This window comes from Salvelinus fontinalis, chromosome 1, assembly GCF_029448725.1.
Source record: "Salvelinus fontinalis isolate EN_2023a chromosome 1, ASM2944872v1, whole genome shotgun sequence".
Lineage (NCBI taxonomy): Eukaryota > Metazoa > Chordata > Actinopteri > Salmoniformes > Salmonidae > Salvelinus > Salvelinus fontinalis.
Window position 1 is genome coordinate 98410896 of NC_074665.1, and position 21529 is coordinate 98432424.

Sequence of the window (21529 nt, forward strand, 5' to 3'; positions counted from 1 at the left end):
TGGAGTTGGGAAACACTGGCCTGAGTCACTCTGGTTGTTGGAGCTATCTGTTGTATGGTGAACTGGGACTTCATCAAGGTTTATTGAGTGAAGGAAGTACATCTGGATTTGGTAATAACCAGTGCCTATCTAGTCATCACCGCACGTCGCTGTTGTGTGTCCATAGCTTCACCTAGTGCCAAGTGGACAGTTTTTTGGCCAGTTAGGCAACAAGGGCAGTTAAGGTCACCGCTACAGAATTAAAGTCCCCCAGCCACATTTAACAACACAACAAGCACATACGTCACACAACAAAGTGAGATGCTGAAACAGATGAAGGCATTCCAATCAGTGCAAAGAAGCCTGAATGTTCCCCGTTAAGTGTGTCCCAATTGGCACACCATTTCCTATATAGTGCACTATTCTTTTGACTAGAGCCCTTAAATGCCAAGAGTGTGCAAAGCTGTCATCAAGGCAAAGGGTGGCTATTTGAAGAATCTCAAATATAAAATATATTTAAATTTGTTTAACACATTTTTGGTCTTATTCAACAATGTAGAAAATAGTAAAAATAAAGAAAAACCCTTGAAATGTAGTGTATATATATATATGTCCACCACTCTAATGCACCGTACATATACCAGAAAGTTGCTTCATGTCTTCTATAAACCATAAAGGGGTGACAAGACACAGTGGCTGTAACCAACTATCCAGGGAGCCATGGAGAGAGAGAGAGAAAACGAATCATTTCTGAACCAAAAATGTGCAACTCTTTACATTAACGTTGCCTTCATAAAGGGTTTAGGAAGGATTTATACTTAGTTCATCAACTGTTAATAGAAAAGACATAAATCATTCATAAACAGTTTTTAAGGAAACTCATGGGGTTAAAATTGTGAGATAGTCATAATGAAACTAAGCATGGACAAGTATTAAAGTCTTGAGAATCCTCCTACCACATAATAATAAATACCCACGGCAGTAATGCAGTTGGTAGACAGGACTTTATTCAGTTATTCATGTATTTGATTGACAGGAGTCATTCATGTCTCTCAGTAATGAACCAGTGGTGTGATTCATCCCAGATAGAGGTTTGATGAGGACAGGCTGTAAGGCATATGAGTCAATCACAGATCACTGATAGGACAGACTTATGAGTGGATGACAAGGCGTTGCGGGTAGGAGGATGAGGTCACCGTGGTGTAAATGTAGGCTGGGGAGGTAGATGGATCGATACAGACAGAGCCTTCTTTTTTTATTTTTTAAATCATCAGTTCATCTTTTGAAATTAAAATCATCAAACTTCTGTCTTAAACCTTGACCAGCTCTGCACTCTCAGAAACCAGCTTGGGTGCCTGTAGGAGAAACCAAGGCGATCAGTTGTTAGAATCAATGAATGTTTTCCCTTTACAGTTCTGTACCACCTCTCTTAATGAAACATGATGTTTCCCCTTTACTGTTCTGTACCACCTCTCTTAATGAAACATGATGTTTCCCCTTTACTGTTCTGTACCACCTCTCTTAATGAAACATGATGTTTCCCCTTTACTGTTCTGTACCACCTCTCTTAATGAAACATGATGTATCCCCTTTACTGTTCTGTACCACCTCTCTTAATGAAACGTGATGTTTCCCCTTTACTGTTCTGTACCACCTCTCTTAATGAAACATGATGTTTCCCCTTTACTGTTCTGTACCACCTCTCTTAATGAAACATGATGTTTCCCCTTTACTGTTCTGTACCACCTCTCTTAATGAAACATGATGTATCCCCTTTACTGTTCTGTACCACCTCTCTTAATGAAACGTGATGTTTCCCCTTTACTGTTCTGTACCACCTCTCTTAATGAAACATGATGTTTCCCCTTTACTGTTCTGTACCACCTCTCTTAATGAAACATGATGTTTCCCCTTTACTGTTCTGTACCACCTCTCTTAATGAAACATGATGTTTCCCCTTTACTGTTCTGTACCACCTCTCTTAATGAAACATGATGTTTCCCCTTTACTGTTCTGTACCACCTCTCTTAATGAAACATGATGTTTCCCCTTTACTGTTCTGTACCACCTCTCTAAATGAAACAGGATGTTTCCCCTTTACTGTTCTGTACCACCTCTCTTAATGAAACATGATGTTTCCCCTTTACTGTTCTGTACCACCTCTCTTAATGAAACATGATGTTTCCCCTTTACTGTTCTGTACCACCTCTCTTAATGAAACGTGATGTTTCCCCTTTACTGTTCTGTACCACCTCTCTAAATGAAACATGATGTTTCCCCTTTACTGTTCTGTACCACCTCTCTTAATGAAACATGATGTTTCCCCTTTACTGTTCTGTACCACCTCTCTTAATGAAACATGATGTTTCCCCTTTACTGTTCTGTACCACCTCTCTTAATGAAACATGATGTTTCCCCTTTACTGTTCTGTACCACCTCTCTTAATGAAACATGATGTTTCCCCTTTACTGTTCTGTACCACCTCTCTTAATGAAACATGATGTTCCCCCTTTACTGTTCTGTACCACCTCTCTTAATGAAACATGATGTATCCCCTTTACTGTTCTCTACCACCTCTCTTAATGAAACATGATGTTCCCCTTTACTGTTCTGTACCACCTCTCTTAATGAAACATGATGTTCCCCTTTACTGTTCTGTACCACCTCTCTTAATGAAACATGATGTATCCCCTTTACTGTTCTCTACCACCTCTCTTAATGAAACATGATGTTCCCCTTTACTGTTCTGTACCACCTCTCTTAATGAAACATGATGTATCCCCTTTACTGTTCTCTACCACCTCTCTTAATGAAACATGATGTTCCCCTTTACTGTTCTGTACCACCTCTCTTAATGAAACATGATGTATCCCCTTTACTGTTCTCTACCACCTCTCTTAATGAAACATGATGTTCCCCCTTTACTGTTCTGTACCACCTCTCTTAATGAAACATGATGTTCCCCTTTACTGTTCTGTACCACCTCTCTTAATGAAACATGATGTGTCCCCTTTACTGTTCTGTACCACCTCTCTTAATGAAACATGATGTATCCCCTTTACTGTTCTGTACCACCTCTCTTAATGAAACATGATGTTTCCCCTTTACTGTTCTGTACCACCTCTCTTAATGAAACATGATGTTCCCCCTTTACTGTTCTGTACCACCTCTCTTAATGAAACATGATGTATCCCCTTTACTGTTCTGTACCACCTCTCTTAATGAAACGTGATGTTTCCCCTTTACTGTTCTGTACCACCTCTCTTAATGAAACATGATGTTTCCCCTTTACTGTTCTGTACCACCTCTCTTAATGAAACATGATGTTTCCCCTTTACTGTTCTGTACCACCTCTCTTAATGAAACATGATGTTTCCCCTTTACTGTTCTCTACCACCTCTCTTAATGAAACATGATGTTTCCCCTTTACTGTTCTGTACCACCTCTCTTAATGAAACGTGATGTTTCCCCTTTACTGTTCTGTACCACCTCTCTTAATGAAACATGATGTATCCCCTTTACTGTTCTGTACCACCTCTCTTAATGAAACATGATGTATCCCCTTTACTGTTCTGTACCACCTCTCTTAATGAAACATGATGTTTCCCCTTTACTGTTCTGTACCACCTCTCTTAATGAAACATGATGTATCCCCTTTACTGTTCTGTACCACCTCTCTTAATGAAACATGATGTGTCCCCTTTACTGTTCTGTACCACCTCTCTTAATGAAACGTGATGTTTCCCCTTTACTGTTCTGTACCAACTCTCTAAATGAAACGTGATGTTTCCCCTTTACTGTTCTGTACCACCTCTCTTAATGAAACATGATGTTCCCCCTTTACTGTTCTGTACCACCTCTCTTAATGAAACATGATGTATCCCCTTTACTGTTCTGTACCACCTCTCTTAATGAAACATGATGTTCCCCCTTTACTGTTCTGTACCACCTCTCTAAATGAAACATGATGTTTCCCCTTTACTGTTCTGTACCACCTCTCTAAATGAAACATGATGTTTCCCCTTTACTGTTCTGTACCACCTCTCTTAATGAAACATGATGTGTCCCCTTTACTGTTCTGTACCACCTCTCTTAATGAAACATGATGTTTCCCCTTTACTGTTCTGTACCACCTCTCTTAATGAAACATGATGTTTCCCCTTTACTGTTCTGTACCACCTCTCTTAATGAAACATGATTGGAAGGGGAAAGAGGTATCTGAACGGAAACAGTCACACCAACAGTCTTAAGGTAATATGGTGCTTTGAGTGATCTTTTCCACAATAGAGATGAAAGGGTTTGAACATGTGATGAGTGTGGAGCGGTGAGTGTTTACCTCCTCAGTGAAGCATGCTGCTTGGTCCTCAGCAGCACAGCACTTCTCCTTCATGCTGTGATATTTAGTAGAGATGGTCTTCAGATGATCCTCAGTGATGGTGGTCTTATGTCTGACCACACCATACAGTAGTCTGAGGAGACACACACACACACACACACACACACACACACACACACACACACACACACACACACACACACACATAAAACAATGAGTTGGAGTGTGTGTATGTGTGAGCTCATACTAATGTGTGTTTAATTTGTTCCCACGTGTTTATTGACAGTACGTTGGTAATATATCTTACTCACTTCTTCCCAGAGAGCAGCAGCTCCTTGCTGTCCTTGGTGCAGAGCTCGGGGCCCATGTGGAAGCTGCTGGCCTCCAGCTTCGGGGGCATGAACTCTGTGTCAGGCTGGATGGCCAGGATGCAGGGTCTCCTCGTGGAATAGGACTGGTTACAGCAGTGGGCGATGTGGGGGTTAATGCTGGAGGGGTCGTAGTCGTCACATGTCGCGTCGATGGCGTCGGTCAGCTGTGGAGAGGACACATGGAGGAAGATGTCAATGGGTAATGTAGAGCATAGCAGAGTAGAGTAGAGTACATTAGAGTAGAGTCGAGTAGAGTACATTAGAGTACATTAGAGTAGAGTAGAGCAGAGTAGAGTAGAGTACATTAGAGTAGAGTAGAGTACATTAGAGCAGAGTAGAGTACATTAGAGCAGAGTAGAGTAGGGTACAGTAGAGTAGAGTACATTAGAGTAGAGTAGAGTAGAGTACATTAGAGTAGAGTAGAGTAGAGCAGAGCAGAGTACATTAGAGTAGAGTAGAGCGGAGTAGAGCAGAGTATAGTACAGTACATTAGAGTACAGTAGAGTAGAGTAGAGTAGAGTAGAGTAGAGTAGAGTAGAGCAGAGTAGAGTAGACTAGAGTACATTAGAGTACATTAGATTAGAGTAGAGTACATTAGATTAGAGTAGAGTAGAGTAGATTAGAGTACATTAGATTAGAGCAGAGTACATTAGATTAGAGTAAAGTACATTAGATTAGAGTAGAGTAGAGTAGAGCAGAGTACATTAGATTAGAGCAGAGTACATTAGATTAGAGTAGAGGACATTAGATTAGAGTAGAGTAGAGTAGAGCAGAGTAGAGTAGAGTAGAGCAGAGTACATTAGATTAGAGCAGAGTAGAGTAGAGTACAGTAAAGTAGAGTAGAGTAGAGTAGAGTACAGTACAGTACAGTAGAGCAGAGTACAGTACAGTAGAGTACAGTAGAGTACAGTAGAGTACAGCACAGTACAGTAGAGCAGAGTACAGTAGAGTGCAGTAGAGTGCAGTAGAGTACAGTAGAGTACAGTAGAGTACAGTAGATTACAGTAAAGTAGAGTAGAGTAGATTAGAATACAGTAGAGTACAGTAGAATACAGTAGATTACAGTACAGTAGAGTAGAGTACAGTACAGTAGAGTAGAGTACAGTAGATTAGAGTAGAGTAGAGTACAGTACAGTAGAGTAGAGTACAGTAGAGTACAGTAAAGTACAGTAGAGTAGATTACAGTACAGTAGAGTAGATTACAGTACAGTAGAGTAGATTACAGTACAGTAGAGTACAGTAGAGTACAGTAGAGTAGAGTAGAGTACAGTAGAGTACAGTAGAGTACAGTAAAGTAGAGTAGAGTAGATTACAGTACAGTAGAGTACAGTAGAGTACAGTAGAGTACAGTACAGTAGAGTACAGTAGATTACAGTAGAGTACAGTACAGTAGAGTACAGTACAGTAGAGTAGAGTACAGTACAGTAGAGTAGATTACAGTACAGTAGAGTACAGTAGATTACAGTACAGTAGAGTAGAGTACAGTAGAGTACAGTAGAGTACAGTAGAGTACAGTAGAGTACAGTAGAGTAGAGTAGAGTACAGTAGAGTACAGTAGATTACAGTAGATTACAGTACAGTACAGTAGAGTATAGTAGATTACAGTACAGTACAGTAGAGTACAGTAGATTACAGTACAGTACAGTAGAGTACAGTCGATTACAGTACAGTCGATTACAGTACAGTAGATTACAGTACAGTAGAGTAGAGTACAGTAGAGTAGAGTACAGTAGAGTAGAGTAGAGTACAGTAGAGTAGAGTAGAGTACAGTAGAGTACAGTAGAGTAGAGTACAGTAGAGTAGAGTACAGTAGAGTAGAGTACAGTAGAGTAGAGTAGAGTAGATTACAGTACAGTAGATTACAGTACAGTAGATTACAGTACAGTAGAGTACAGTACAGTACAGTAGAGTACAGTAGAGTACAGTAGAGTACAGTAGATTACAGTACAGTACAGTAGAGTAGAGTACAGTACAGTACAGTAGAGTACAGTACAGTAGAGTACAGTAGAGTACAGTAGATTACAGTAGATTACAATAGATTACAGTAGAGTACAGTAGATACAGTACAGTACAGTACAGTAGATTACAGTAGATTACAGTACAGTACAGTAGAGTACAGTAGATTACAGTACAGTACAGTAGAGTACAGTAGAGTACAGTACAGTGCAGTAGAGTACAGTAGAGTACAGTAGAGTACAGTAGAGTACAGTACAGTACAGTAGAGTACAGTAGGGTACAGTACAGTACAGTACAGTACAGTAGAGTACAGTAGAGTACAGTAGATTACAGTAGATTACAGTACAGTAGAGTACAGTAGAGTAGAGTACAGTAGATTACAGTACAGTACAGTAGAGTACAGTAGAGTACAGTAGAGTACAGTAGAGTACAGTAGAGTAGAGTAGAGTACAGTACAGTAGTGTACAGTAGAGTACAGTACAGTAGAGTTCAGTAGAGTACAGTAGATTACAGTACAGTACAGTACAGTACAGTAGAGTACAGTACAGTACAGTAGAGTACAGTACAGTACAGTTCAGTAGAGTACAGTAGAGTACAGTAGAGTACAGTAGAGTAGAGTAGAGTACAGTACAGTAGTGTACAGTAGAGTACAGTACAGTAGAGTTCAGTAGAGTACAGTAGATTACAGTACAGTACAGTAGAGTACAGTAGATTACAGTACAGTACAGTAGAGTACAGTAGATTACAGTACAGTACAGTAGAGTACAGTAGATTACAGTACAGTAGAGTACAGTAGATTACAGTAGATTACAGTACAGTACAGTACAGTACAGTTCAGTAGAGTACAGTAGAGTACAGTAGAGTACAGTAGAGTAGAGTAGAGTACAGTACAGTAGTGTACAGTAGAGTACAGTACAGTAGAGTTCAGTAGAGTACAGTAGATTACAGTACAGTACAGTACAGTACAGTAGAGTACAGTACAGTACAGTAGAGTACAGTACAGTACAGTTCAGTAGAGTACAGTAGAGTACAGTAGAGTACAGTAGAGTAGAGTAGAGTACAGTACAGTAGTGTACAGTAGAGTACAGTACAGTAGAGTTCAGTAGAGTACAGTAGATTACAGTACAGTACAGTAGAGTACAGTAGATTACAGTACAGTACAGTAGAGTACAGTAGATTACAGTACAGTACAGTAGAGTACAGTAGATTACAGTACAGTACAGTACAGTACAGTAGAGTACAGTAGATTACAGTAGAGTAGAGTAGATTACAGTAGAGTACAGTAGAGTTCAGTAGTGTACAGTAGATTACAGTAGAGTACAGTAGATTACAGTAGAGTACAGTAGAGTTCAGTAGTGTACAGTAGAGTACAGTACAGTAGAGTAGAGTACAGTACAGTAGAGTTCAGTACAGTACAGTAGAGTACAGTACAGTACAGTTCAGTAGAGTACAGTAGAGTTCAGTAGAGTTCAGTACAGTAGAGTAGAGTACAGTACAGTAGAGTAGAGTACAGTACAGTACATGGTGTTGGTCAGCTGTGACAGGGAGAGAGACAGAAAGGGGAGGGGTCAACACTGGGAAGAGCAGAGAGATTTAATATGAGAGGATGTGACATGTTTAGGAAGACGTGGAGGGAGGGGGTAGTGGAGGGAAAGGTAGGGAGGAGGTGTGTGTGTGTGCGTGTGTGTGTGTGTGTGTGTGTGTGTGTGTGTGTGTGTGTGTGTGTGTGTGTGTGTGTGTGTGTGTGTGTGTGTGTGTGTGTGTGTGTGTGTGTGTGTGTGTGTGTGTGCGCGTGTGTGTGTCAGACCTTCTCCTCTGCGCACGGCAGGACGAAGTGGCCCGGCTCGTCCTTGCAGCAGGCATGGAGGACATCATGCACTGTCTCTGACACCATGTGGAGCTGCTCGAAGGAGGCCTGGGGCATTATCCTGGTGTAGTACACCATCATACTGAAGAAGGAGGAGATGGAGGAGGAGGAGGAGGAGTTAATTGTTAATCAGCCATTACATAGTAATGTATTAAATATGAATGAACTATTCATAAATTATTAATAAGCCATAAAGTAATGATCAATTCACCCATCAAAACATCTGCCGGTAAGTTGTTAGGCCTAAATGTGATGTTTAAGATCTCAAACCACATGAATCTCATCTACTCTGATCTTCAATATCTCTGTGTTTAAGATCTCAAACCACATGAATCTCATCTACTCTGATCTTCAATATCTCTGTGTTAAAGATCTTATACCACATGAATCTCATCTACTCTGATCTTCAATATCTCTGTGTTTAAGATCTCAAACCACATGAATCTCATCTACTCTGATCTTCAATATCTCTGTGTTAAAGATCTCATACCACATGAATCTCATCTACTCTGATCTTCAATATCTCTGTGTTAAAGATCTCATACCACATGAATCTCATCTACTCTGATCTTCAATATCTCTGTGTTAAAGATCTCATACCACATGAATCTCATCTACTCTGATCTTCAATATCTCTGTGTTAAAGATCTCATACCACATGAATCTCATCTACTCTGATCTTCAATATCTCTGTGTTAAAGATCTCATACCACATGAATCTCATCTACTCTGATCTTCAATATCTCTGTGTTAAAGATCTCATACCACATGAATCTCATCTACTCTGATCTTCAATATCTCTGTGTTAAAGCGTGACCCCTCACCTCTTCTCAAAGCTGTCATCGCTCATGGCATTCTCAACAGCACACATCTTCTTGAAGTAGTCAATCTCATCAGTGATCTTCTGATCAACCTCACTGCCTGCCAGCTGGAGACAGAACCGGTCATACAGTTGGCATGTTGCCACATGACGAGGCAGAGGCCATTATTACGGTCTAAAAATACTAGGAATTCAGTGCTAGCCTGCTGAGTTAAAGCCAACAACCATCAACTATTAGCTCAGGGGAGCTAACGCAAGTATTCAGGTCAAGGCAATCATCACACTGTAACTAGCTAGGTTACACATCACAGACTGATCTATAGTGTAGCTAGCTAGGTTACACATCATCACAGACTGGTATATAGTGTAACTAGCTAGGTTACACATCACAGACTGATATATAGTGTAGCTAGCTAGGTTACACATCATCACAGACTGGTATATAGTGTAACTAGCTAGGTTACACATCATCACAGAGTGATATATAGTGTAACTAGCTAGGTTACACATCACAGACTGATCTATAGTGTAGCTAGCTAGGTTACACATCATCACAGACTGGTATATAGTGTAACTAGCTAGGTTACACATCATCACAGAGTGATATATAGTGTAACTAGCTAGGTTACACATCACAGACTGATATATAGTGTAGCTAGCTAGGTTACACATCATCACAGACTGATCTATAGTGTAGCTAGCTAGGTTACACATCACCACAAACTGATATATAGTGTAGCTAGCTAGGTTACACATCATCACAGACTGGTATATAGTGTAACTAGCTAGGTTACACATCATCACAGACTGATATATAGTGTAACTAGCTAGGTTACACATCACAGACTGATATATAGTGTAACTAGTTAGGTTACACATCATCACAGACTGATATATAGTGTAACTAGCTAGGTTACACATCATCACAGACTGATATATAGTGTAACTAGCTAGGTTACACATCATCACAGACTGATATATAGTGTAACTAGCTAGGTTACACATCATCACAGACTGATATATAGTGTAACTAGCTAGGTTACACATCATCACAGACTGATATATAGTGTAACTAGCTAGGTTACACATCACAGACTGATATATAGTGTAACTAGCTAGGTTACACATCATCACAGACTGATATATAGTGTAACTAGCTAGGTTACACATCATCCCAGACTGATATGTAGTGTAGCTAGCTAGGTCTTCTGATAAGAGAAGATTAGACATGATGAACTTTGTTGTCCACAAAGGGGGACTTGTCTTGGGTTGGGATTAGTATGGAAATAACACATGGGTAATACATACAGAGGTTTTGACACAGTCTGCGTGGTCCTCCTTGTCGCAGCACTGGAGCAAGGCCTGCTCAGCCACCTTGGCAAACCTCAGGATCACCTGTTGAGACGACTCAGGGTGACGCACTGAGATCTCATAGACCAACCTGCCAATCAGGACCATATACAGAGAGTCAGTAGTCAGACAGCCAATCAGGACAGACCGTACACAGTCCTTTAGCCAATAGCAACACCCCATACAAAGTCAGAATTGTGTGTGTATAGGCAGCTTTTCCAGATGTGTGTGTGTGTGTGTGTGTGTGTCTGCATGCACGTATGAATGTGCGTAAATACATACTTCCCCATGGCTACATCCGGGGTCTTGGTAAAGGTCTGGCAGACTGCTGCTATGTCAGCGTGAACGTCGTAGTGCTCAGACAGACCGTCTGGCTTAGCGTCTGGCTTCATGGCCTCAACACATGACCCCCTGTGGACTGCATCCTCCTTACAGCATGCAGACAGACCCGCCGCGCGAGACAACACACTCTCATCAGCACACACCTCATCCACCAGGGCCTTCTGTTTGGGGGGTACACACACACACAGGCAGGAAGAGTCAGGGACACAAATATATGTATATGCAGACACACACACACACACACACACACACAATACAAAGAGGCTGAGAGGTGAGAGGCTGAGAGAGTGAGAGAGTGAGAGGCTGAGAGGTGAGAGGCTGAGAGGCTGAGAGGTGAGAGGCTGAGAGGTGAGAGAGTGAGAGGTGAGAGAGTGAGAGGTGAGAGAGTGAGAGGCTGAGAGGTGAGAGAGTGAGAGGCTGAGAGGTGAGAAGGTGAGAGAGTGAGAGGCTGAGAGGCGAGAGGCTGAGAGGTGAGAGAGTGAGAGGCTGAGAGGTGAGAGAGTGAGAGGGTGAGAGGTAAGAGGTGAGAGGCTGAGAGGTGAGAGGCTGAGATGTGAGCGGTGAGAGGTGAGAGTGAGAGGCTGAGAGGTAAGAGGTGAGAGGCTGAGAGGTGAGAGGCTGAGAGGTGAGAGGCTGAGAGAGTGAGAGACTAAGAGGTGAGAGGCTGAAAGGTGAGAGAGTGAGAGGCTTAGCGGCTGAGAGGTGAGAGGTGAGAGGCAAGAGGTGAGAGGCTGAGAGATGAGAGAGTGACAGGCTGATAGAGTGAGAGGCTGAGAGGCTGAGAGGCTGATAGAGTGAGAGGCTGAGAGGTGAGAGATGAGAGGTTGAGAGAAGAGAGGCTGATAGAGTGAGAGGCTGAGAGGCTGATAGAGTGAGAGGCTAAGAGGTGAGAGGCTAAGAAGTGAGATGCTGAGAAGTGAGAGGCTGAGAGGCTAAGAGGTGAGATGCTGAGAGGTGAGAGGCTGAGAGGCTGAGAGGCTAAGAGGTGAGAGGCTGAGAGGTGAGAGGTGAGAGGCTGAGAGGTGAGAGGTGAGAGGCTGAGAGGCTGAGAGGCTAAGAGGTGAGAGGCTGAGAGGTGAGAGGTGAGAGGCTGAGAGGTGAGAGGTGAAAGGGTAAGAGGCTGAGAGGTGAGAGACTAAGAGGTGAGGGAGTGAGCGGTGGAGAGGTGAGAGACAGAGCGTCAAAGTTTAAAAGGTAAACTGAGAGGAAATGAAAGAGTGTTAAAAGAGAGGAGGAACTAAAAGAGAAATCCACCAATAAAAAGAGAGGAATAGAGAGAAGACAGTTTACCCTCTCCTTCATGCATGTGACCATGTCTCCGCTGCAGCAGGGGGCAACAGTCGCTACGATCTTGTCTACCATGCCTCCCATCTCCTGGAAAGAGGCCTGAGGCATCTTCTGACTGTACTGGATCAGCTTCCTGTTAGAACAAACAGACACACACATCAACCAATGGGACTGGCCCAAGGGCGGGCTCTCCTGGCTCTCAGCCAATTAGAACCATGGAGTTTTAGATTGACGTGTCCTACTTGGCCTTGACAACGCGGTCTCCGTATTTCTTGTGGACGATGCACAGGGACTTGAGTTCAACCACGCGTTTCGAGACGGCGTGTTGGAAAGTAGCTTTCTGGAAAAGAGAGAGAGAGAGAATGTTTACGTTGGCTATGTAAGTGCTTTATCTGTCCATGCCAATAAATATTATTGAAATGAATTGAGAGAGACTGCATACAAAATGGCACCCTATTCTCTCATAGGCTTCTAGTCAAAAGTAGTGTACTGTATAGAAAATAGGGTGCGACCTGAGACGCCTCCTGACCTTGGTGTCGAAGCAGGTCTGGGCCTCAGCCTCTCCACAACAGGTAGTCAGAACCCCTCCATAACCTTTGGCGATAGCCAGGATCACATGTGGGGGGAGCATCGGGTGGCTCTTGGAGAACTTGAAGATGAACCTGAAACACAGGCGCGCGCACACACGCACACACTCAGTAAATTCCAGAAAAACACTCCATATAGCTCAACGGCCTAACACAGCTTTTTAGCTGGTGTGGTCTCAAGTCGATGGTGTGGTCTCAAGTCGATGTCTCTAGTCGACGGTGTGGTCTCTAGTCGATGGTGGGGTCTCTAGTTGATGGTGTGGTCTCTAGTCGATGGTGTGGTCTCTAGTCGATGGTGTGGTCTCTAGTCGACGGTGGGGTCTCTAGTCGACGGTGTAGTCTCTAGTCGACGGTGTGGTCTCTAGTCGATGGTGTGGTCTCTAGTCGATGGTGTGGTCTCTAGTCGATGGTGTGGTCTCTAGTCGACGGTGGGGTCTCTAGTCGACGGTGTAGTCTCTAGTGGACGGTGTGGTCTCTAGTCGATGGTGTGGTCTCTAGTCGATGGTGTGGTCTCTAGTCGATGGTGTGGTCTCTAGTCGATGGTGGGGTCTCTAGTCGATGGTGTGGTCTCTAGTCGATGGTGTGGTCTCTAGTCGATGGTGTGGTCTCTAGTCGATAGTGTGGTCTCTAGTCGATGGTGTGGTCTCAAGTCGATGGTGTGGTCTCTAGTCGATGGTGGGGTCTCTTGTCGATGGTGTGGTCTCTAGTCGATGGTGTGGTCTCTAGTCTACGGTGTGGTCTCTAGTCGATGGTGTGGTCTCTAGTCGATGGTGTGGTCTCTAGTCTACGGTGTGGTCTCTAGTCGATGGTGTGGTCTCTAGTCGATGGTGTGGTCTCTAGTCGCTGGTGTGGTCTCTAGTCGACGGTGTGGTCTCTAGTCAACGGTGTGGTCTCTAGTCGATGGTGTGGTCTCTAGTCGATGGTGGGGTCTCTATTCGATGGTGTGGTCTCTAGTCGACGGTGGGGTCTCTAGTCGATGGTGTGGTCTCTAGTCGATGGTGTGGTCTCTAGTCGATGGTGTGGTCTCTAGTCGATGGTGTGGTCTCTAGTCGACGGTGTGGTCTCTAGTCGATGGTGTGGTCTCTAGTCGATGGTGTGGTCTCTAGTCGATGGTGTGGTCTCTAGTCGATGGTGTGGTCTCCAGTCGACGGTGTGGTCTCTAGTCGACAGTGTGAAAACTTACCTCCCAACAAAAGCCTTGTGGTCCTTCTTGAAGTCTTCACATTGGTCTGCAGCGGGCAGCTCAGCTTTGATGGACAGGTCCCGAGGAATCTACAATCAATCAACCACTCAATCAATCAGTCAAATGTATCCATAAAGCCTTTTTTACTTCCAGTAGCCCGGTCTACACCCCAATGAGCAAGCAGAAGCAACCTAGTTAGGAACCTGGCTCAGAGGGAGGGGTGCTCCATTCTACCTTGGCCTTGTGGTCCACGAAGCAGTGTGTCCTCTCAGCGACAGTCTTCTCACAGCACATCTTCAGATGGTTCTTCTCTACCAGGGTCTCAGAGGAACACACCGCGCTCTGGAACAGGTCCGCCTGAACGCGCAGGCGCACACACACACACACACACACACACACACACACACACACACACACACACACACACACACACACACACACACACACACACACACACACACACACACACACACACACACACACACAAATAGGAGTACACCGTTTAGCCAGCAAAGAGTGCTATTATATCCGAACAGTTTCAACTGAAACAGAACCTGACTGGAAACATTAGTCACTAATGCCCAATTCCATACCTACCCTTATCCCTGGCCCCTACCCCTGCCCCCTACCTCTGGCCCCTACCTCTGACCCCTACCTCTGGCCCCTCTCTGGCCAGGCTGGCCAAATTTTAAATGTAAAGTTGTGTGATCAGGTTGATGAGGTGTGATAAGGAAGATGAGGTGTGATAAGGAAGATGAGGTGTGATAAGGATGATGAGGTGGGATAAGGATGATGAGGTGTGATAAGGTTGATGAGGTGTGATAAGGATGATGAGGTGTGATAAGGATGATGGGGTGTGATAAGGATGATGAGGTGGGATAAGGATGATGGGGTGTGATAAGGATGATGAGGTGTGATAAGGATGATGAGGTGTGATAAGGATGATAAGGTATGATAAGGTTGATGAGGTGTGATAAGGATGATGAGGTGTGATAAGGATGATGACGTGTGATAAGGATGATGACGTGTGATAAGGATGATGAGGTGTGATAAGGATGATGAGGTGTGATAAGGTTGATGAGGTGTGATAAGGATGATGGGGTGTGATAAGGATGATGAGGTGTGATAAGGATGATGGAGTGTGATAAGGATGATGAGGTGTGATAAGGATGATGAGGTGTGATAAGGATGATGAGGTGTGATAAGGATGATGAGGTGTGATAAGGATGATGAGGTGTGATAAGGATGATGAAATGATAGGTGTCTCTCACCACATCTCTTTCGCAGTCCTCTGGAGGAGCGTCTGAGCAGCATTTGACGCCCATGGCTAAGGCCTCCGCGATGAGAGGCACCAAGTCACCCAACGTACTATCGGGAAGATTCTGAGACAGCCCTACAAGGATCCTACACACACGCACGCACGCACACACACACACACACACACACGCGTTGAATTCAGAATGTAACACAACAAAATGTGGACTAAGTTAATGGGTATGAATACTTTCTGAAGGGTTGTATATATACAGTTGAAGTTGGAAGTTTACATACACTTAGGTTGGAGTCATTAAATCTTGTTTTTCAACCACTCCAGTAAAACGAGTCCTATATCGACATAACCTGAAAGGCCGCTCAGCAAGGAAGAAGCCACTGCTCAAAAACTGCCATAAAAAAGCAAGACTACGGTTTGCAACTGCACATGGGGACAAAGATTGTACTTTTTGGAGAAATGTCCTCTGGTCTGATGAAACAAAAATAGAACTGTTTGGCCATAATGACCATCGTCATGTTTGGAGGAAAAAGGGGGGGGGGGGGGGCCTTGCAAGCCGAAGAACACCATCCCAACTGTGAAGCACGGGGTGGCAGCATCATGTTGTGCGGGTGCTTTGCTGCATGTTGTGGGACTGGTGCACTTCACAAAATAAATGGCATCATAAGGTAGGAAAATGATGTGGATATATTGAAGCAACATCTCAAGACATCAGTCAGGAAGTTAAAGCTTGGTCGTAAATGGGTCTTCCAAATGGACAACGACCCCAAGCATATTTCCAAAGTTGTGGCAAAATGGCTTAAGGACAACAAAGTCAAGGTATTGGAGTGGCCATCACAAAGCCCTGACCTCAATCATATAGAAAATGTGTGGGCAGAACTGAAAAAGCGTGTGCGAGCAAGGAGGCCTACAAACCTGACTCAGTTACACCAGCTCTGTCAGGAGGAATGGGCCAAAATTCACCCAACTTATTGTGAGAAGCTTGTGGAAGGCTACCTGAAACGTTTGACCCAAGTTAAACAATTTAAAGGCAATGCTACCAAATACTATTTGAGTGTGTGTAAACTTCTTACCCACTGGGAATGTGATGAAAGAAATAAAAGCTGAAATAAATCATTCTCTCTACTGTTATTCTGACATCTTACATTCGTAAAATAAAGTGGTGATCCTAACTGACCTAAGACAGGGGATTTTTACAAGGATTAAATGTCAGGAATTGTGAAAAACTGAGTTTAAATGTACTTGGCTAAGGTGTATGTAAACTTCCGATTTCTTTTGATTTTCCCATGATGTCAAGTAAAGAGGCACTGAGTTTGAAGGTAGGCCTTTAAATACATCCACAGGTACACCTCCAGTTGACACAAATGATGTCAATTATCCTATCAGAAGCTTCTAAAGCCATGATATCATTTTCTGTAATTTTCCAAGCTGTTCAAAGGCACAGTCAATTTAGTGTATGTAAACTTCTGACCCACTGGAATTGTGATACAGTGAGTTATAAGTGAAATTATGTGTCTGTAAACAATTGTTGGAAAAACGACTTCTGTCATGCACAAAGTAGATGTCCCAACTGACTTGCCAAAACGATAGTTTTTTAACAAGAAATTTGTGGAGTGGTTGAAAAAAGAGTATTAATGACTCCAACCTAAGTGTATGTAAACTTCTGACTTCAATTGTATATACTGCACTACTGCAATATGCCTCATATCTACTACTGCAATATGAGGCATATCTACTACTGCAATATGAGGCATATCTACTACTGCAATATGAGGCATATCTACTACTGCAATATGAGGTATTTCTACTACTGCAATATAAGGCATATCTACTACTGCAATATAAGGCATATCTACTACTGCAATATAAGGCATATCTACTACTGCAATATGAGGTATTTCTACTACTGCAATATAAGGCATATCTACTACTGCAATATAAGGCATATCTACTACTGCAATATAAGGCATATCTACTACTGCAATATAAGGCATATCTACTACTGCAATATGAGGTATTGCTACTACTGCAATATAAGGCATATCTACTACTGCAATATAAGGCATATCTACTACTGCAATATAAGGCATATCTACTACTGCAATATGCCTCATATCTACTACTGCAATATGCCTCATATCTACTACTGCAATGTGAGGCATATCTACTACTGCAATATGAGGCATATCTACTACTGCAACATAAGGCATATCTACTACTGCAACATAAGGCATATCTACTACTGCAATATGAGGCATATCTACTACTGCAATATGAGGCATATCTACTACTGCAGTATGAGGCATATCTACTACTGCAATATAAGGCATGGCTACTACTGCAATATGAGGCATATCTACTACTACAGTATGAGGTATATCTACTACTGCAATATAAGGCATATCTACTACTACAGTATGAGGTATATCTACTACTGCAATATAAGGCATATCTACTACTGCAATATGAGGCATATCTACTACTGCAATATGAGGCATATCTACTACTGCAATATGAGGCATATCTACTACTGCAACATGAGGCATATCTACTACTGCAATATACCTCATATCTACTAATGCAATATGAGGCATATCTACTACTGCAATATGAGGTATATCTACTACTGCAACATGAGGCATATCTACTACTGCAATATGCCTCATATCTACTACTGCAATATAAGGCATATCTACTACTGCAACATGAGGCATATCTACTACTGCAATATAAGGCATATCTACTACTGCAATATGAGGTATATCTACTACTGCAACATGAGGCATATCTACTACTGCAATATGCCTCATATCTACTACTGCAATATAAGGCATATCTACTACTGCAACATGAGGCATATCTACTACTGCAATATAAGGTATATCTACTACTGCAATATGAGGCATATCTACTACTGCAATATGAGGCATATCTACTAATGCAATATAAGGCATATCTACTACTGCAATATAAGGCATATCTACTACTGCAACATGAGGCATATCTACTACTGCAATATAAGGCATGGCTACTACTGCAACATAAGGCATATCTACTACTGCAATATAAGGCATATCTACTACTGCAATGTGAGGCATATCTACTACTGCAATATGAGGCATATCTACTACTGCAACATGAGGCATATCTACTACTGCAATATGAGGCATATCTACTACTGCAACATGAGGCATATCTACTACTGCAATATGAGGCATATCTACTACTGCAATATGAGGCATATCTACTACTGCAATATAAGGCATGGCTACTACTGCAACATAAGGCATATCTACTACTGCAATATGAGGCATATCTACTACTGCAGTATGAGGCATATCTACTACTGCAATATGAGGCATATCTACTACTGCAATATGAGGCATATCTACTACTGCAATATGAGGCATATCTACTACTACAACATGAAGCATATCTACTACTGCAACATGAGGTATATCTACTACTGCAATATGAGGCATATCTACTACTACAACATGAAGCATATCTACTACTGCAACATGAGGCATATCTACTACTGCAATATGAGGCATATCTACTACTGCAATGTGAGGCTGCACTACTCACAAAGATTTGAATCCATCTTCCTTGGCCTCAGTGAAGATGGTACAGATCTGGTTCTGAGCCTGAGACCGGGCGGACACACTCAACAGCACCAACAGGCTGCAGACAGACAACCACTGCATGATGAAAGGACAGGCGCACGGACGGAGGGGTGGATGGAGAGAAGGAGGGATGGACGGAGGATGGGATCTAGTGATTGAGTCAAGGAATGGAGAAATGCAGGGCTCCTTTATACTATTGTGGAATCTGTCAATCATTAGCTGACCTCTCTCTCTCTCTCTCTCTCTCTCTCTCTCTCTCTCTCTCTCTCTCTCTCTCTCTCTCTCTCTCTCTCTCTCTCTCTCTCTCTCTCTCCTCTCCTCTCTCTCTCTCTCTCTCTCTCTCTCCTCTCTCTCTCTCTCTCTCTCTCTCTCTCTCTCTCTCTCTCTCTCTCTCTCTCTCTCTCTCTCTGCCTCCCTCTCTATTCTCTCTTTCATTTGGACCCTGGGACTTTGTTTCACAACTGGTCTTTGCACACAGTGATCTGTCAGTAAATCAACACTGCTGTTCAGATCCCCTTTTCTATGGAAGAAAAGCCAGTCACCCAGGTGAATGTACAGAATGTGTGTGGTGTGATTAGTGGGGTGAACGGCCAGGAACACAAAGGTCTGAAAGTCAAAGTCCACTGTCCGATGTGCCTCCAAACTGTCCCAAAGCTAACCTGCACCATCTGACCAGATAATATGTCTCCAAACTGTCCCCATGCTAACTCACCGTCTAACCAGATAATATGTCTCCAAACTGTCCCCATGCTAACCCACCATCTAACCAGATAATATGTCTCCAAACTGTCCCCATGCTAACTCACCATCTAACCATATAATATGTCTCCAACTGTCCCCATGCTAACCCACCATCTAACCATATAATATGTCTCCAACCTGTCCCCATGCTAACTCACCATCTAACCAGATAATATGTCTCCAACCTGTCCCCATGCTAACTCACCATCTAACCAGATAATATGTCTCCAACCTGTCCCCATGCTAACCCACCATCTAACCATATAATATGTCTCCAACCTGTCCCCATTGTAACTCACCATCTAACCAGATAATATGTCTCCAAACTGTCCCCATGCTAACCCACCTTCTAACCAGATAATATGTCCCTAAACTGTCCCCATGCTAACCCACCATCTAACCAGATAATATGTCTCCAAACTGTCCCCATGCTAACCCACCTTCTAACCAGATAATACGTCTCCAAACTGTCCCCATGCTAACCCACCATCTAACCAGATAATATGTCTCCAAACTGTCCCCATATTAACTCACCATCTAACCAGATAATATGTCTCTAAACTGTCCCCATGCTAACCCACCATCTAACCAGATAATATGTCTCCAAACTGTCCCCATGCTAACCCACCATCTAACCAGATAATATGTCTCCAAACTGTCCCCATATTAACTCACCATCTAACCAGATAATATGTCTCCAAACTGTCCCCATGCTAACCCACCATCTAACCAGATAATATGTCTCCAAACTGTCCCCATGCTAACCCACCTTCTAACCAGATAATATGTCTCTAAACTGTCCCCATGCTAACCCACCATCTAACCAGATAATATGTCTCCAAACTGTCCCCATGCTAACCCACCTTCTAACCAGATAATACGTCTCCAAACTGTCCCCATGCTAACCCACCATCTAACCAGATAATATGTCTCCAAACTGTCCCCATGCTAACCCACCATCTAACCAGATAATATGTCTCCAAACTGTCCCCATGCTAACCCACCATCTAACCATATAATATGTCTCCAAACTTTCCCCATGCTAACTCACCATCTAACCAGGTAATATGTCTCCAAACTGTCCCCATGCTAACCCACCTTCTAACCAGATAATACGTCTCCAAACTGTCCCCATTCTAACCCACCATCTAACCAGATAATATGTCTCCAAACTATCCCCATGTTAACTCACCATTCTACCAGGTAATATGTCTCCAAAATGTCCCCAAGCTAACCCACAATCAGACGAGATAATGTCTCCAAACTGTCCCCAAGCTAACCCACCATCATGTAGACATCCCTAAATGATTGATTGTGCCATCAAACCTCTGACACTTTGCCAGAATGCCGCAGCCCACCTGGTGTTCAACCTTCCTGAGTTCTCCCATGTCACCCCATTCCTCCTCACACTCCACTGGCTTCCAGCTTGCATTATCTTCAAGAACCTGGTGCTTGCCTACTGAGCAGCAAGGAGAACTGCCTTCCCTACCTTCAGGCTGTGCTCAAACCCTACACCCCATCCCAAGCATTCCATCCCGCCACAGCTGGTCTCTTGGCCCTCCCATCCCGCTCCCGCTCAGCCCAGCCAAAGCTCTTCTCTGTCCTGGCACCACAATGGTGGAAAAAGCTTCCCCCTAAAGTCAGGACAGCGGAGTCTCTGCCCATCTTGAGAAAACATCTGAAACCCTGCCTCTTTGAAGACTCTCTTAAATAACTCACTAACTCCTTATAGCTACTTGATTGAGGGAAAATGTACTTGATACGACAGTGATGTGTTGTTGTCTCACCTAGCTATCTTAATGCATTAACAGTAA

General features: G+C 43.1%; 1 protein-coding gene across 7 annotated transcripts; it reads right to left on the reverse strand.

The window, feature by feature from the left end:
* Positions 1-964: 964 nt before the first annotated feature.
* On the reverse strand, positions 965-19144 carry LOC129865026 (albumin 1-like). Of its 7 annotated transcripts, none has more exons than XR_008761308.1 (14): positions 18937-19144; positions 15350-15482; positions 14313-14435; positions 14079-14167; positions 12838-12970; positions 12551-12648; positions 12312-12441; positions 10962-11182; positions 10638-10770; positions 9334-9437; positions 8450-8591; positions 4627-4850; positions 3469-4448; positions 965-3330 (listed from the first exon to the last, which is right to left on the reverse strand). XR_008761308.1 is itself a non-coding variant. In XM_055937433.1 (13 exons), the coding sequence occupies exons 1-13, from the start codon at positions 19053-19055 to the stop codon at positions 4226-4228; spliced, it is 1872 nt and encodes a 623-aa protein (XP_055793408.1). In that variant the 5' UTR covers positions 19056-19144; the 3' UTR covers positions 965-4225. The 7 variants fall into 7 exon arrangements, 1 of the variants encoding a protein (XP_055793408.1); XR_008761303.1 differs by having other exon boundaries at positions 965-3422; XR_008761306.1 differs by having other exon boundaries at positions 965-3100; positions 3147-4448.
* Positions 19145-21529: the final 2385 nt, after the last annotated feature.